Raw genomic sequence first — 18,962 nt, forward strand, 5'->3', positions numbered from 1 at the left:
CTGAAATTCTCACCTTATCCTAAGTAAGTTTATTTTAGTCGCATGATGTTCTCTCTTATATTGTATCTTAAAGTCTGATAGCCAGAGATACTGTGTGTAATTTATCAATCTTTTAGAAAATCTACTTAATGTGTCTTAAGTGTCATGTATTGAGATTATTACATTGTAGTATCACCAACTGAAGGATTTAAGACGTACAATATTTTATAACTGTCAAAAGGTCAACAGCAGAAGAAATTGTACAGGACTGTCAGGTAATAAATATTTCATTACCTGTTAATTTAATTAGGCTATTAGTCCTCACAGTGGGATTAATTCATTGCTTTACCCGATTAAGCAAATTAGAGGATGATAATTAAATTTAATTACGTGTACTAATGCCCGCCTGGCGTTCAGTGGGTTGTGTGAAGCCCGATTTTATAGACAACGACCCAAAATTGTTCAGTAGTTACACAAATCATGACCACAGGTGTGTGATGAAGGTGCAAAATGATAGAGAAAACGTATTGTCTTTTTTTTCTGTAATCTGATTTATATTTTTGTACAAACCACCAGAGAATAACAAAACTCTCTCTCTCTCTCTCTCTCTCTCTCTCTCTCTCTCTCTCTCTCTCATATAAAAAAAAGGTCGCTTACATTTCCTCTCTATCCACAACATTAAACAACTCAAGAGGAAACTCCAAAGGCCCCCCCCCCAAAAAAAATACTGAACAGGTGTTGGAGAATGGGCGTGTCTCGGGAAGGGGTGGGGGGACATGGATCAATGTTTAATGTGTCAGGACTTAAGAATGTATACAAGTGACACTGAGGCTCTCTGTGGGGAACTCCGGCTGTCCTCGATTACATGGTTGGGGAAAGTGGAGGAAATATATTGACAATAATGGGCAAGTTGGGAGACAAATAAGACACGCTTACAGACACACACACACACACACACACTCTCTCTCTCTCTCTCTCTCTCTCTCTCTCACACACACACACACACAGAAAGTCGGGCAAAAATCAGGAAATAGACAGATAAGTAGAGCTACACATCTTGCAATATATAGCATCATTCATAAAGTCGACATAATCAAGATATAACAAAAAACTGTAAACATACATAAAGATGAGGTTAGGGAATCTCACTTTACCCTAACAGACAGACAGACAGACAGACAGTGACGTGCCACCTTTTACGCCTGAACAACACAATTGATGATTAAGAATGTGTCAGTGTCTGTAAGTTAGACAGGTAATGTGTCACGCGGGGCAGTAATGGCCTTGAAGAATAAATATTGTAGGCTGGGGTAGATTGTGCCTGAGACAGTGATTAAAGGGTGTTATAGTATCTGTATATAGAAACATAGATAGATAGATACTTAGGCAGGCAAACAGATAGATAGATAGATAGATAGATAGACATACAACCAAAAAAAAAAAAGAGAGAGAATCAGACACAGAAAAACGAAAGAGAACTCAGGAAGAGAAATAAAAAGAGCAAAAGAATGAAAGTATTGGGGAACAGGAAGAGAGAAAGACAATTTATTACCTACAGACTCACCTGACTTACTAGTATGTGTGATTCAATAATTCAAACTCATCTACTCAAGGTTGTGGAGGGGCAGACCGTAGGGGGGGGGGGGAGGCTATGGGGAGGGGGGCAGACCGTAGGGGTAGGGGGGTATGGGGAGGGGGGCAGACCGTAGGGGGAGAGAGGGGGCGCTAGGCTTTGTTAAATGACTGTTTATTCTCATTCAGGTCGACGCCATGCACCCTTCAGTTTGCCAGGAAGTACAGGGCTGTTTTATATTATTTATCTCTTTTAATCCAGTCATTTAGAAGTGTGTTTCATTACCTTTATTATCTGTCTACTAAGGTTTACCCTCCTCCTCCTCCTCCCCCCACCCACCCAGGATTAGGTTAAGTGTTATCCATTGGTTTAAGGTTTGTTTAATCCTGGGAATAATTAGTCTCTTTCCATCTCTTCTCTCTTGGTGTCATCATTCACCCGTATTTTCATCCTCATCATCAATCCTTCTTGTGGTTTATTCTCTGCTTTAGTTTGTCAGGTAATACCAAGCACTGCTACCATCTTACCTGCCGATAATTACCTCAGATATACTCGATTTTAAATATTTATTATAAGAAAATTAACAATGCTACTTTTTTAATCTGAGGTTATGTCAAAAAGAGCAGTGTTTCTGTTCCATCAGTGTAGGGAAGGATACGCAAGGTTGATAAGAGAGGTTCCGTATGATAAGCTGCAAAATGTGTCGAGAGAAAGAAGAAAACCAAATTAATGTCTCCAGAGCCATAAAAGGTGGGAATATTGAACTTTTATGGCGTATTTAATAGTGTATTTTGATTTTTGCTGTATTTGAATTAGTTTTTCTATAATAAATGTTGAAAACAGAGGAGATAAAATTTTGCACTTACTCGGTACAGATATTAATAAGCCCGAAATAACTAATAACATTCACAAACATTTATTATATTTGGATGTTTTCGTCGGAATTCTGAACATCGTCTCCTTTCCGAAGGTGAGTGAAATTGACCGACTAAGGCAGAACGTATTTTTTTTTTCATGTTATATTGCCAAGACCTCCAACTTGTCAGGTACACACTAACAAAAACAGTCTCTTTTGATTGGTATTTCTGGTTAGGTAGATTGACGTTACAGCTTCCATCTATATATGTATATACTTTGTAAACATAGGCGAACGAACTAAGGTCAAATTTTTTACCATATTGTCTACATATTATTATTTTTTGGTATATATATATATATATATTGATTGCGGTCTCAGAATGATCATGTTTGCTATTTTTTTCTTTTATTAATCTTTTACACTCGAGGTTTATATAGTAACTATATTTTACACCAATGCAAAAAATATAAATAAATTTGTTATTTTGAGTAACGAAGCCATGAATACTCTAACGGAATAAATCTATATTATTTCTCGCTATTTCAAAGTAATAATATACTGGGTAAAAGAAAATATGAAACCAAGGGACTCCTCTGGTTGTGTGTCAGTCTGCCTATCATTACATTATCATATCCTTAGTCATAACCATATTATTATAAAAAAAAAAACGTATTTCACCATTATTTTCCTTTATTCGTTAATTTATTTCACTTTACGGACTTATTTAACGGTGTTTTTTTTGCTCGTGCCGCTTTCCTTCGTTTTATCACTTTAAACCCAAACTTTTCCCACATTTCTTTCACGTTCGTTGCCCTTCTCGTAAAACCTAATTCCCTCCTCTACTGACACCTTGTTTATGTCCCAACTTTCCCCATTTGTTACTGATATTTTTTTCCTGTTTGGGTTTTTTCCCGTCTCTTGTGTCAAAGTTTCCCCTATATTTTCATCTTCCAACTGAGCACCTCTAAGAGTGGGATAGACTCACGGGCTTAGAAGTCTTAAAAATGAAAACCCTTATATATTCTTCTCTAGGAGTCAGAGTGAACAGTCGACCTAACCTAACCTAACCAAACCTAACCAAACCTAACCTAACCAAACCTAACCTATCCTAACCAAACCTAACCTAACCTAACCTAACTTAATCTAAAATAAACTACTTAACCAAACCTAACTTAGCCTAATCTGACCTAACATATTCCTCCAGCAGTGCAGCCAAGATAAGTTGCCGTGACCCCACCTCCTCCTTGGTGCCTCTTTGTACTCGAGTCTCTATCGTTCCTTCAACCTTGCCGAGATATTCCTTCAAGACCAAGAGGGAGATTTTATTAGAACGTCTGAGTATGATATAAACGAAAGCACGCACACACACACACACACACACACACACACATACTGCAAAGAAGTCCCACTACCCAACCAAATTACAACACCTGAAGCAGACCAACATCAGTCAATGGTATGGTAAGCTTAAAGAACTCTGTGGACTAAACAATATGACACACCCCCTCCCCTTCCTTAGCCATCTCACTAATGTTGACGCAGCTGAGCAAACAAATAACCATTTCGCTACTATATGCCAGACGCTCCCACGGCTTGACACAACCACTCTCCCTGCTTACCTACCAGCCCCCCTTCCCACTGACTTAGTAGAAGAATTTGACGTAGCAAAACGCCTGGACAAACTAAAATTAAAACGCTCTACCACCCCCATTGACTTACCAATGAAACTATTCAAGGAGTTCTCCCCGGAGCTTGCTAAACCCCTCTGCTCCATCATCAATGCTTCTCTCAGTCAAGCCAGATGCCCAGCTGACTGGAAGACCTCTTATGTATCACCAGTGCCCAAGTCAACCAGCCCACAATCCTTAAATCAGCTACGACCTATTGCAATCACCCCAATACCCAGCCTAATCTGTGAAAGTTTTGTGTTTGACTGGGCTTATGCTGATATTGCAGGAGTCGTAGACCCTCAGCAATTTGGCAACATGAAAACTTCCTCCACCACTCACTGTCTTGTCAGCTTTCTCGATTACATATACCGCCATCTCGAGAAACGAAAAACGTCTGTAGCTGTCGCCTTCATTGATTTCACTAAAGCGTTCGACCTAGTCGACCACAATATAATCATAAACAAAGCTATTGACCTCGGGCTTCGGAGAAGTCTCATACCATGGCTTACAGACTTCCTCAGTGACCGACGCCAAGCTGTACGCTTCCGAGGGGCTGTCTCCACCTTTCAGTCACTCACCTGTGGCGTCCCCCAAGGCACCAAGATGGGACCACTCTGCTTCCTTATGCTCATCAATGATGCCCTAAGAGAAACCCCTGCTCGCTGGAAATATGTCGACGACTCCACCATTGGGATCAGCGTCAACAATTCTGCTCCCAACTATACCGCCCTTCAGGATCTATTGAACAGTCTCCAAAACTGGGCCACCAACAACCATGTCACCATCAACCATACCAAGACAATGGTTATGCACATCAACCTCTCCTCCGACATTGTCCCACCTCCTTCCATTACCCTAGGTCCGAACACACTCCAGGTTGTAGATTCCACGAAGCTCCTCGGCGTCACCATAGACAACAAACTAAATTGGAAACCACACGTCAGTGAAGTTGTCAAATCCTCCAGTTTCCGTCTCCACCTCCTCCGCCGACTCAAGTCCCTCGGAGTTCCTGCACACGAGCTCCTCAGTGTATACACAACATTCATACTTCCCAAGCTCACCTATGCCTCCCCCACCTGGTCTTCCTCCCTAAATGCCACACAACGTAAACACCTAGAAAAAGTGCAAAAGAGGGCATGCAAGATTATTCTCTCCCCTTCCTACTCCACATATCAAGAAGCGCTCAACACACTGACCCTTTCGACTCTCACTGACCATCACCACGGCCTCATCTGCAAATTTGGTAAGAAGCTTCTACACCATCCCCGACACCGGCCCCTACTACCACCTGAGATCCCCTGTCCGAGAATTGCTGTTCGACACCACAACCGCATCCAGCCCATACGTGCACGAACTGATCGCTATAAGAACAGCCCAGTCCCAACCATTGTAAAAATTATCAATAACATGTAATAAATCAGTGTATTCACTCCCAGTAAACACTGCTCCCTACACTGTCACTATGTTGAAATGAACTGTATTTTGAGCTGATCCCCATCTAAGTTACTATATGTCTTATTTGTGTCACTTATGTCACTTGTATATTATTTGTAATTCGTAACCCATTCCCCAAATATGTAACTGTATATTTTCAGCCTTCTGGCTGCCAAGCTCTTTCAATAAACCGTTAATTATTATTATTATTATTATTACACACACACGGATTCTCTCTGTCTCCACCCTTCCCCCACCCTCCCCCACCATTCTTCCCCCTACCACCCCCCATCCCCCCACCATCCCCCTCCCCCCAACACAGACCATACGTTGATTGAATTTTGGTTCCAGTTCTACCAAGGCCAAGGGAAGCCATGACCAGACTGATTGACGGCCAGAGCGCGCGAATGAAAATGACTTTCTTTAATAGTATCTGAGCGAGGTTCTTTTTAGGTTAGGTAAGGTTAGCATAGGTGAAGTTAGTTTTGGTTAAATTAGGTTGTCTTACGTTTTTAGGTTAGGTTAGGTGCGGTGAAGTTCGTTTAGATTAAGTTAGGTTTGGTTAGGTAAGGTAATGTTAGTTTAGGTTAAGTTAGGTTTGCATAGGTGAAGTTAGTTTTGGTTAAGTTGGTTTAGATTACGTTCTTAGGTTAGGTTAAGTTAGGTCAAGTTAGGTTAGATTAGATTAGATTACGCTCTTAGGTTAGGTTAAGTTAGGTCAGGTTAGCGTAGTTCATACACTCATCTAACCCGAGGATATGAGTTCCTTAAGGTAAATGACCCAGTGACTCCACCATCTTGATTGTTGTCATCTTCCTTCTTTATATTTTTCTGGTGTTTCCTCAGTTACTTTTTTGAACTATGAGACTGAAAGTAGAACACAAAGGTGACTAACTGCTTTTGTTTGCCCTTGTATTTTATTTGTATTTATTTTTTTAATTCATATATTGTGTATGTTTTGTTTTGTTTCTGTTCATAGCATAGGGGTCGTTATATACATTGAACCTATTGCTACTTATTTTCGTATATAAATAAATAATATGGGCATTCAATATATAGATTAGAATATGGAAAATACACAAGTAAAAATTTAGTCGTATTTTACTTGGAAGAATGAATGAGAAGGAAGAACAAAGACTACATAGAGAAGGAAAATTTAGATTGAGAAAGAATGAAAGAAAATAAAGGAAAAAATAAATGCAAAGTGTGTCCTCAATAGAAGCAGACACGGCAGACGGGAAGGTCAGGTGTCATGAATTTCCAGACGCTCCACCGTGACTGACCTTGATGACATGACAGATAGCATTGATCACTGACAAAAAGAAATATTTACTCACAGGCTGTAAAAACCCCAATTATTACCTCCGATAATGCAATAGTCACTGAGTAATTGTAAGTAACTGTAAATGTTAGATGTCATTAAGTAATACTCATAAAGTATAAGAAATTCCTACAATTACAATTCTGAAGACTAAGCTTACGGTACACAACACAAGAGGGTGCCCGGACGCGAACCCGTGACTCTTCGGACAAGAGACGAGTGGTTGTGTCCACTTAATACCATACCCATCTAAAAAAAGTAAGGTTAGAAACTTTAAATCGATAACCTGTAAAGAACTTTAAATTTTAGCTGCGTAATAATTAATAACATACCTATAACTTAGTCCTAAGTTAACGATAATATTGATATCATACTACATAAGACTTCGTCCATCACAGCCATACATCAGTAACATGACACTGTTGCGTGTCAACACTGTGTCTGTCTGTCTCCTGGGATGAATTTTCCCAACAGACACGACAAAACACGTGTGAGATGGATCAAGATCCACACACGTGTTTGTTTGGCTGCTTGTTTGTATTTTTAACGAAAAACTTATGCATTTAGCATAAACTGCGTGTATAAAACACCGAACACTAATTTATAGATATATTTTTGCTGTCTAATGACTACTGTACTTAAATTAACATTTATTGCAAATTAGAGTCAAAAATAGGCAATTTATTACAATTACATAGTATTTTGTATTGTCACTGCATGGACATAACCGGACAGAGTAGCCATTTATGAAACATCACACAATAAAAGAACAGATTATATCGCAACTTGGCTTTTTATCGAATGATATATATATATATATATATATATATATATATATATATATATATATATATATATATATATATATATATATACAGTACATGTATATGCCAAGTTAAATAGGGAAAATTCGAACTGGTCTGTACAAGGAATGATCACTTAGATGATCATATTCCGAACTATAAATGAATATCATTATTACTAATTCAACTAACCTAAGCTAACCTAACCCAGGTATATCTCGGCTGGGTTATTTCCATTAACTTATAGCCATAAAAACAACAACAAAAAATGCCAGTTACGTTTAAAGCTTTCTGATATGTGTGTGTGTGTGTGTGTGTGTGTGCGCGCGCGCGTGCGTGTGCCTGTGCGTGTGTGTGTGTGAACATATATAATGATTCATGAACTATATCCTCCAACTCACCAATCCTCAAAAACCGTAAGTGCTCTTCCGACAAAACCTTTGCTACATTGTACCTATTCTTCTTGTACAACAATTTTACAGTGTTGCGAATTTCTACCGAAAGGATCAAATAATGGCAACACTGGCACTTCTGATAGAGGTGAAGGCTTCATTATGGATGAAGTTCAATGCTTTGAAGCTGCTCCGTATATTCCTGTCTTTTACGGTATATTTTTCATCAAACCTGAGTTTATCGTGTGAGATATTTAATGGAGAGTTTCAGGTTAACTGGAACGACAGACGACCTCACCTGTACAGTCAACTGGGCAAGGCAGAGACCGTGATGGTGGCACCTCCCTCTGGTTACATAGATGATACACGCGCATGTCCGCCTGGCTACTTAACTGCCTCTGATAATACATCTTAAAATACACTGCATATTTTCTAAGCATCAACTTCAAGGACAACAAATGATGGGGTAGTGGGTGGAGGGGAGTAGGTCGTGAGTGTGGGGTCGCGCATGGCTGAAGACGATGACAATGACCAGATTCAGCAACACTACAGGAGTTTATTCACGTTGCCTAAGTCACGGGAGTCCCAGGGAAGTGCTATGCTGAGTCACCGTTTGCTCAGGGTCACACAGGAGGGTGTGGCGAGACCTGTAGTGTGTCAGGGTATAAAGATAGGAAGCTGTACGACCTGACATCATCCACCGTCAGTCCACCAGCTGAGCAACAACCACCACCACCATGAGGGTTCTGGTGAGTGCTGCGCCTCTCTGTATATTTCGTGCTTCACCTTAACAACATCTCTTACGTATCCGTCCTAATAAGAGAAAATTTCACAAGTGTGGAGAAAATTTTGTCGGATATGAGATACTTTACAATAAGTTCAGATAAGCAGTGATAAAGAGAAGTATTACTTTTACACTTAAGAAAAAATGTTGACATAATAGCACCCGCGTCTTCGAAACTGTTGAATATCCTTAATTTAATAAAATAAAATATTTGAGACCCCAACTTTTAGCTTGTACGTGTTCCCATGACCCCCCCCCCCCTCCCTCCCCGCCCCCCAAAAAGTGATGACTAATTAGTCTTTTCCAACTATATGTATAACGTCTTCGAAATTAGAATAATATTATTGGTTCATGAAATGCTAGAACTCCCCATTGACAGGTGTAGGGTGAGAGGGAGAGTGACAGGTAAGAGTGATAGTATTGCTCTCTCTGGCGCCATATTACTTTCAACTTTCTCATGTATTCAGTGAAAAACACATTGGATTTAAACATTTTAATAGTGGCCATAAACTAATAGGCAGAGAGAATTATTTAAGGAAGAAATAAGAGAGAGATAGCGCCTATCAATGTGTCCTACGTGTACTACTTAACAAAATCTCTCATCTAAGGTTATAAATCTCAAACACATTTTCTTCACCAGGACTCTCGGTTCTCACAAAGGAGTGTTTGTAAAGGATTGTTGTGTTCTACTTAAGACCTGAGTCACTGTTGTGTTTCTACCACAGGTCGTCATTGTACTGTTGGCAGCCGTCGCAGCAGCAGAGCAGCAGAAGCGCGAGGCTGAGCCCTCTTATGGCCTCTCCCACGGCTACGGTGGTCACTCCCACAGTCACTCCCACAGTCACGGCCACAGCCAAAGCTACGGATACGGGGGTTACGGACATGGAGGCTACGGGATAGGGTATGGACATGGTGGCTATGGAATCGGATCTGGATTTGGAGGCATCGGAGGTATCGGTTATGGAGGCTATGGGGGTGTCGGGTATGGAGGCTATGGGGGTGTCGGGTATGGAAATGGTGGCTATGGATATGGTGGTCTAGGGTACGGATATGGCCACAGCATCGGCAAGCGTGAGGCTAAACCCGAGCCCAGCTACGGCTATGGTCACCACGGACACGGTGTTGCTTACCACCCATATGGAGGCGCATCTTACGTGGGACCCAGGTACTATGGCGGACATGGGTACGGTGGCTACGGGGGTTACGGACTCTACGGACAGGGCCATGGTTTCGGACACGGGCATGGCTACGGACGCGGATATGGCTACGGACACGGATATGGCTACGGCCGCTAAGATGCTTATATCGTAAGCATTTCACAAAATCTTCTCACCCTTCACAGCTCACAAAGGTTCTCTCACATGACCAAGAATGTTGTCGTCTCTGAGAAGGTTTGGTTAACAAGTACAATTAATATTTTATTCCTAAGATAAAATAATCAAAAGTCGTATTGATCATCCCACTTCAAAATTTATCTCTTGACTAAAAATTCACCATCATGACCAAATAATATTAAGCATCACAGTTAAATTTTCCGTCTTTGGATCCATTAACTAAATATTCTCAGATGTATTATGTGAATCAGAAATCAGTGGATAAATTATACAGTCAAACCTACGTGTCTGAAATTAAGTTTGACAATAATATACCATAAAGATCTAAATTATCATTGTAGTTGTCAATATTATGATAATTTTGTTTGTTTTTTATTCTTCATCAGAGTTCTGGTTTGTGTGGTACATTAATAGTAGCCGGTTTTTGCACACTGTACCTTATCTTTGTATTAAATTCCTCATGTAAATAAAACTTGAAAAAGATTTAATAGTTTTGATTAGTAATTTTTTGTATCGGATGGACAAGTACTGACCATGAGTAACCTGTGTGTTAATAAATTATGAGGAATGTTTACCTGTTGTTGAGACCTTTATGTTACATTATCGTTACCTGTTATTATGACGCTGACACATAGAGAGAGAGAGAGAGATGGAAGAATAGTACATCAAAATATACTATAAAACAGTACTAGTGAAAACAGTAAAGGAAGTTTTTACATCAGCAAACCAAAAGGAAAATTACTTTCAACTGCATAATTTATTCATAACATTTAACCACTAGAAAAGACCATACACAATGAAGACATCTTTACACATACATCAACCATCAGGTGGTTAATGATGTCACATGCATGCCACAATTTTTTTATGTTCTGCCTAAAAAAATATATTTCATATTGATTTTCCTAATGGACGTGTCGTTGTATTTTTTTGTTCACTGACCTATTTATATATTTTTAAACACATTTGCTATATTAAATTTGTATGAGAATAATTAACTTGATCAACGTTCTGAATTCTCTCCCCGTATGCCCTTATCTTGTCGTTCTCGTTCCTCCTGTGTGCAGCATCGAGAGCTAAGTTACGGTTACATGCGGCCATGGGATCAAAGATCCTGATGTCGAAGAAGGCTCGCTGTCCCCGCGTCCAGAATCTTCGAGCACTGACGTCAACATGGGCTTCGTTGGATGTGTTTGAAGTCCTATGTTGGAAAATCTCACCGTCCAATGGAAGGAGGGTCGGTTCTATCCTGACATCACGGCAGACTTCCTTCAACATATTTGCTGTGAGATCCCTTACTTCGTCATGCCTCATGCATATAAAGCCCCCTTTCTTGCACACCATGGCGTGATCGGCGTCATTGGAAGAGCCACACACGCATTGGGAAGGCAAACCTTCCACTGGCCTACTGTACCTTAGAGCATTGGCATCTGTAAATTCTTGTTTATTGAGACTGAAACCATTTGCCCTTATCGGTAACGTAGTTAACCAGTTCGAGGCGCCCACGTCCTGCGCTATAGCTACTTTTTTTTCAAATTCTCTGGTACTTGCAACAACAGTTGCTCCAACTTATCCCTTTGGCTGTGCTGTCGTTCTGTCGTAATGGACCTTCAAATCTTGTTTACTTCGCTGGTATCCACCTCCCCTGTTACGTTCTGAGCTACTACTACTACAACTACTACTACTACAACTACTACGGTGTAAGATAGACCATAACTTAAATACTGATGATTGTCGACTAAATCACCTGGTGTGTTATTCCTCTCGTGTGCATCTGCCCTTACAAAGAAAAAAAATGGAAAATTGTTGATATAAAGTTCGACCTTGGTGTGGCGTAACGTGTGGGCACCGATGCATTGATAAGGTGTGGGTGTGGCATCGACAACGAGGCAGGGAGTAGTGCTCTTTGGCCTGTCGTAAAAGTTGAAGGAATTTTGATCTCTCTCTCTCTCTCTCTCTCTTTATATATATATATATATATATATATATATATATATATATATATATATATATATATATATATATATATATATATATATATATATATATATATATATATATATATATATATAATTTTTTTTTTGCTGTTTCGATGCGGTGTTGCGACGTAACAAGTGTGTGTGTGTGTGTGTGTGTGTGTGTGACATATAACATCTAAAGCAGGCGTATTCCACGAATGCAAGGTATGCATTGCATGCCTAATAGAAAGCAAAATATACTTTTAAAGAGTATCTTCAATAATACAGATTTAAATTTAACCTTCACAGTTTTCACTCAGGAAAGAAGAGGAGACTCGGTGTCCCTCAATGGACATAAAGACGGTAACCATCCGATCAATAACATGCTAAAATGAACTTTATTGTGTTGGAGCATAAGGAATTTGAGCCATTTTAGTCAAATTTAATACTTTTTGCTCTTAATAAGTATGAAGTCTTATGTTATACGGTGATATTATATTACCTATGAGTTGTTGTTCCATAAGACTGGCTATTTGATAAGGTTTCTGTAAATGTAATGGGTACAAATGCATGTAATTGGGAAAACTGCATTCACTTGTCGAGAGGCTATATCGACCGGCAGCGGCTCTCCGTCAGATGGACAAAACTGGTCCACATTATAATTTTTAATATTTCTAAATAACCCAACAGTCCGCTTTCAGTTATAGTGTTTTTTTTCACTTGGGAAAGTTATTCTGTTTTCTGTTTTACTTGAAATAATAATCGGATAAAATATTTACTAATTATTTAAATGCTCAGCAATAAGATCATTTGCAACTTTACAGAGGGCCAGCCTTGTGCATGACGCCTAGTTATTTTTTAACCACTTTATTTCTAAATTGCTGTAGATCACACTGAAAGCTTAATATTCTTTTGCCGTAAGTATTTTTGCATCCATTATTTAATGATTTATAAGAGATATTTTGTCAGATGCCATTGATATAATTTAAGAAATTAGGTGTTTATAAAAGCTTGACATTTGATAACTGATATATGTGGGTGTTCTGTATACCTCATCAGTGCAACCACGGTCCGCCACTGATCTAAAGCCATTAAATAAACTCATTACGATAATCTGTGATGATTTGTATCTGGTCAAAGGAGAACCAGAGACTAAACAACATTGAGTGGGAGAAGACATCATTATTTACCGTACGTACACTGATCCTCTGTCATCACTAGGTATCGGTTCTCTGGTGATGAGTTATGAGGAAGAAAGTAGTGAGGAAGATAGTAGTGAGGAAAAAAGTTATGAGGAATATAGTAGTGAGGGAAAAAAGTTATGAGGAAGAAAGTTATGAGGGAAAATGTTGAGGAAAAAAGATCACATGAAACTTACGAGACTCTGTAACAATAAAGCGTCGTCTCTCACAGGCTAGTCACCACCACCCTCATCACTGCAGCTCATCGTAATACAGTAACTTGGGATAATTATCACTACGCAGTTATGATTGAAGATGGCGATGACTGTTTCCTTGTCAACTCGAACTAATACCTAACCTAACCTAACCTACCGGATCTTTATTTATTTATTTATTTTTTACGTGTTTAAAAGTCGTTTCAAAATTTCCAAATTGACATGACACTACTTTTTAGGCTTATAAACAACACACACACACACACGCACACACACACACACACACACACACACACACACACACACACTCATATCAAGTACCTGGTGTCTACACTCAATCAACAAACACTCTCCTCTTTACAGCTATACGGGACTGGAAAAATTTGCCTAACTACATTAAAACCAGAAATGTTTGTTAAGATACTCAAAGCTAAAAACTAAAAGATCGCCATAAACAATGAAGCCATAATGATAGAAGAGAGTAATTTCCTATACTATTTACCATACTAGGTTGTACAGTTGAAGTGCTCCATCTGGTTTGGACAGTATGATTGCAGTGTAATGTTTATCATAATCATCCACCCAAAAATTTAACTTTTATTCGTGTAGATTTACTGTTACTGCATTGATCAGTAACCAAGCCATGACCCGACCGGTATTGTGTATCTGATATCTTTGTTGGTTAACCTTGGTCGAATTGCCTTCCTGTTTACCATTGTATTTGTAACGGCATCGTCTAAGTATCTTCTTTTCATTTCCCTTTATCCTTCCTCTACCTATCCCATCCCCCGCTGTCTTATTCTTTCCTTTCGTTGTCTCTTCACAGGCTTCCCATTTTTGGTGTAAGTAACGTCATATATTACAGAAAACAAAACATGTATTATTTCTGTTGAAGATTGTTCTTTGGAATATTAATGCCTGTATACAAATACTGGCAAGAACAGTCCTACCAATCAGTTCCCGACACACGAGTAGTGCCACGGTGCCACATGAGCCAGGGAGGCACGGTAGGGTGTCACATCACACCTGCAACCGACTGTACATTGTATATCTGCATTGGCGATGTTTATTCACAACTTTATGCCGTCCTTTGTCTAAATACATGTTGAATAAACAGTAAACTTGTATGTTGATTTTACTAAATATCTTTATCTCTATCTATCTTTTAATTAGCAAAAAAACTCCCTGAATATTCATTATCCATTTACATATATTACGGAAAAACCTCGGAGACATTTCCAGACTAAAATTCGAGAACTGTTTGGTAAAGGTTGCTGGACAAGGGACGGGACGGGTCGCTGTGGGAAGAGACAAGGGAAGCGGGTCTTGTGCGTCGCGTGTGGTGGAAGCCGTGACCAAGACCAACCATCAGCAGCAGCATCACACCTGGTTGACGTAGTGTCACGGTGCATAACCCCACGAGGGTCAAAGGAAAATTATGTTGAGTCATCTAGGTACAGGGTCATGCATAGAGTGTGGAGCGGCCAGGTATATATAGGCGGCTGGTTGTACGGCTCCACATCACCATCCACTGCCAGTCCACCAGCCGAGCTACAACCACCACCATGAGGGTTTTGGTAAGTTATTGGGTTCTCGCAGGTTCTCTTACATCCAGCTTCGTTCTTATCACGTCTTGCTAGGTCTGTTTTAAATTAAGTTTGAAACATATCAAATATTTTGTCTTTAATCATAAAAATTGAATATTTATTTATATTAGGGTGCCACACCTGATCATAAAGATGAGACTTTAAATTAGTTCGGATGTTGTTCACTAAGGAATCATTGTTGAAGCGGAGGACTTGTTTTAAATAAAGCCAACGAGAAACACGACAATAAGAATTATATATAAACCAGGAATAAGTAATGATATAAAACATGACAGAGTATAAGAAAATATAGATCACGACATAAGGTAAACAAAAAACTACTATATTTTAAAACGTATAAAAGTATCGGGAGAAATCATACAAGTGTAGTTGTTGGATTTCGTCAGCTGAAAATACCTGAAGTTGAAGGACAAAAATGTACTGTGAAGGCAGGCAGTTTCATACAGTGTTAGTCTGAGGTATAAATGAGTTCAGTATGACGAGGTTATACAGAATGGAATGTTAAAACGAAATATCCTGAGCACTACAAAAAGTGAAGAATATTGGCAAACGGAACAAATTAATAAAAATATCACACTAGGAAGATTAATAAATGAAACGATGTCAAATAAGAAAATCCCAGTAGGTTATGCATATTGTATGAAAAATACAAACACTGCATTCTACATTAATCCTACAGTAATATTGTTTTCAGGGATTTAGTCATTATCCTCAAAGGTTGAAGTCATAGTACTCGGAGAATTAAGGCATTGTCCTCAAAATGTAAAATCATCGTACTCAAGGAATTAAATCTTCGTAGTCAGGGGTTAATATATTTTAGTTAGTAATATAGATCCGTCAGACCCTCCTATGGCGGTTACGGAGTCAGCTATGGACCCACCGTTTACGGACATGGAGTGGGCTACGGATATGGGCTAGGCCACGGTCATGGCATCGGATATACAACGTATAGCGTTGGCTACCCTAGCTATGGCTATGGTTATAGCGGCCACCGCATTGGCAAGCGTGAGGCCAATCCCGAGCCCAGCTATCACGGAGGCTATGGAGGCTACGGTCACGGCGGCTATGGAGGCTACGGTCACGGCTACGGAGGCTATGGACTCGGCATTGGAGGTTTTGGAGGTCACGGACTTGGCTATGGTGGATATGGCGGCTATGGAGGTTACGGTCTTAGCTATGGGGGCTACGGAGGCTACGGCCACCATTACGGTTAAAGCCACTTCGTAGGCAGCTAAAGCCATCTATCTTTCTCAGGCCTCAAATACATAAAAAAAAAATTTGGAAGAAAATTCATGATATTCATTGCAATCTCTAAATTTTTGTCCAGTAATAAAAATTTATGGTGTGTAAATATGTACTTTGAATGAACCTTTGTAAAATCCAACTTCAACTTTATTTTCATGTTAGTTATAAAAGCAACAATGAGTCTATCAGTCAAACCAAGAATATATTGGTACCAAACTATATTCTTTGGTGTGTAGCTGAGTATTATGTGATTTGTTTATCTATGATATTAATATGATGTTTAAAATGTTTACCAGATATTTTATGAGTGAAGGGAAAGAACGTTGAACTTTTTAAGGAAAATGACTTTTTCCAAACGCGTCATTAAATATTGGTTCAATTTTTCGTTGTACACAATTGAATTACGTATTTTTGGGCTTATTTTCCGTGCAGTATAGGAATGGTATATATTTTTTTGTTAATTTCCGTTGGCAACTCTTTCATGTAAAGTATCAGTCTGTGATAAAGAAAAAAACATATTTTCAATTTCACAAATATGGGAACTTAGGAACTATAATGTTCTCTTAAATCACATTTGCCAAAGATAAATACGGATGCGCTAATTCCTCCCTTTTCCGTGATCTTGAAGCGTTATTTGCCTTCTTATTGCTCGCTCGACCACTAAATATGTAACACATACAGTAGAAATAATCTTGAAATCTTTTGTTCTTGCCAAGACGAGTGCCATTTTGTTTCTTATATACTGTACAATACCCTTGACTTAAATATCGAGTTAAATATCTCGGACATCAGGATCCAGATTTTTAGTTTCGTAAGGTGAATATTTTCCATGCCTGAAGATGCAAGCACGCAAATAACTGGTTGAATTAAGCTCGAGCAGAAAATCATGTCACAAAAATGTTTCAGCCTCACGCTTGTGGATGGCGTGTCCACTATACCGATAACTTCCGCTGGAATATGCGTAGCCGTAACCATGTCCGTAAGGCGTGGGTCCATAGCTGTAGCCGCCGTAGGAGGGTTCAGCCTCACGCTTATGTTGCTCTGCTGCCACGAAGGCAGCCAACAAGACGATGATCTGAGGAGGAAGCGTACAACATTTAGTCTTGCTTAAAACATAGTAAAAAGCCAACAAATATTGGATGCAATAACGAGGTGTATCTATCTTAAATTCTTACTGTGAATGTGCTAACCTACAATACGTGCTAAACGACCTTAGTTGTTAAGGAACACTAATGCATTTTAACATCAATGTCATCCTCTGAGTGACTTTTTTTTCTATTTTTACTTTCCTTGATTTTCTATTTGTTGTACTTCTTCTCAATAATAACTTTCGTTTTGCTTCTTCTCAATTATTACTTTGTAACTATAGTTGAAACAAATTTTGATCACGACCTTCAGCACATATCAATATTTATAATTATAATCCACCTATATTATTTATAAATACTAATAGACATCACTAGTTAGTAATTAGTTATGTACTCAAAATATTTTTGCAGTTGTTGCTTATGGAGTCGTGCTCTCACGAAGTGTCCTGTTCACTGCCCAATAGATTATTTACTCGAGTGTGTGTGTATATATATATATATATATATATATATATATATATATATATATATATATATATATATATATATATATATATATATATATAGTTTTTTTTTTTTTCATAAAATTCTGTTAACAGTCCAAGCAGACCAAGTATTGTGTGAAATTATTATAACTTGACATAGAAAGGTCAATTCCCATTTTTATAAAAATGTATAGTTCACTCGACAACAGGAACATCCCTGTTATACACATTGCTTTCTCCTGAGCGAGTTGAGCTGATGGTTAGAGAGTTAGGGAAGAGACATTCTTTTTTGTAAAGCCTTGGAGGTGAGAGATTCAGCACTCGCCAGAGCCCTCATAGCGGTGGTTGTAGCTCAGTTGGTGGACTAGCACTGGCTGGTGTGTGAACCTTGCAGCCTCCTGTATTTATAGCGCTGTTACGAGTTGGGGATTTAGAATATAGTTAAAAGTCTACCCAGATCCCAACTGGCAACAACAATAAAAAACAAAGACAATCGGACTATAAAAGGGTAGACAAAGGATGCGAGTTTTTGGTGTGTATAATAAAGTACCATAAATTCCTTAACAAAATATTCAGCTTTCTATAATTTAACCATACTTAACCTAAACATACGCAACATTGGCTTAACAGTATATACATATTTACACAACATACAACAATCTGAAGCAAGGTGGAGGTGGGGAGGCAATATAAGATTACAAAATACTCAAGTGCAGTGCTGAGATGGCTGACGAGTAAGGTTGAATATTGAAGAAGATGGTAGGTAGTCACTGTGCCGTAGGTTTCCAGGATAGGTGATCCTATTGTGGTCACTTCCCAGAGTGAACTGAACTTTCCTCGATCTGGAGCTGATGAGGAAGACTTGGAGGAGGTGACGCAACAACCAGGATATGGAGAAGGGAATCCCCGGAGTGGTAACTAAGACTAGTCATACTCGGGTTTCGTCCCTAGATGGCGTTGCTCATGGTGCTGGGTAGATAGATCAGGACAATAGATGGCGTGGTTCGTAACAAGCGCCCACACTAAAGACTTCA

General features: G+C 39.1%; 1 protein-coding gene across 1 annotated transcript; it reads left to right on the forward strand.

Annotated features, from left to right (window-relative positions):
* Positions 1 to 8,704: 8,704 nt before the first annotated feature.
* Positions 8,705 to 16,461, forward strand: LOC121862956 (shematrin-like protein 2). Its single transcript, XM_042361411.1, has 4 exons — positions 8,705 to 8,780; positions 9,541 to 10,102; positions 14,774 to 14,957; positions 15,952 to 16,461. Exons 1-4 carry the CDS (start codon positions 8,769 to 8,771, stop codon positions 16,322 to 16,324), a joined length of 1,131 nt encoding a protein of 376 aa, XP_042217345.1. The 5' UTR covers positions 8,705 to 8,768; the 3' UTR covers positions 16,325 to 16,461.
* Positions 16,462 to 18,962: the final 2,501 nt, after the last annotated feature.

This window comes from Homarus americanus, unplaced genomic scaffold (genome assembly GCF_018991925.1).
Source record: "Homarus americanus isolate GMGI-L3 unplaced genomic scaffold, GMGI_Hamer_2.0 scaffold24922, whole genome shotgun sequence".
In the NCBI taxonomy this organism is placed as follows: Eukaryota; Metazoa; Arthropoda; class Malacostraca; order Decapoda; family Nephropidae; genus Homarus; species Homarus americanus.

Coding starts and splice junctions, on each gene's coding strand:
- LOC121862956 (XM_042361411.1), top strand. Junction 10,103..14,773: donor CGGACACGGATATGGCTACG/GCCGCTAAGATG, acceptor TGTTTGGTAAAG/GTTGCTGGACAAGGGACGGG. Junction 14,958..15,951: donor AATTATGTTGAGTCATCTAG/GTACAGGGTCAT, acceptor TAGATCCGTCAG/ACCCTCCTATGGCGGTTACG.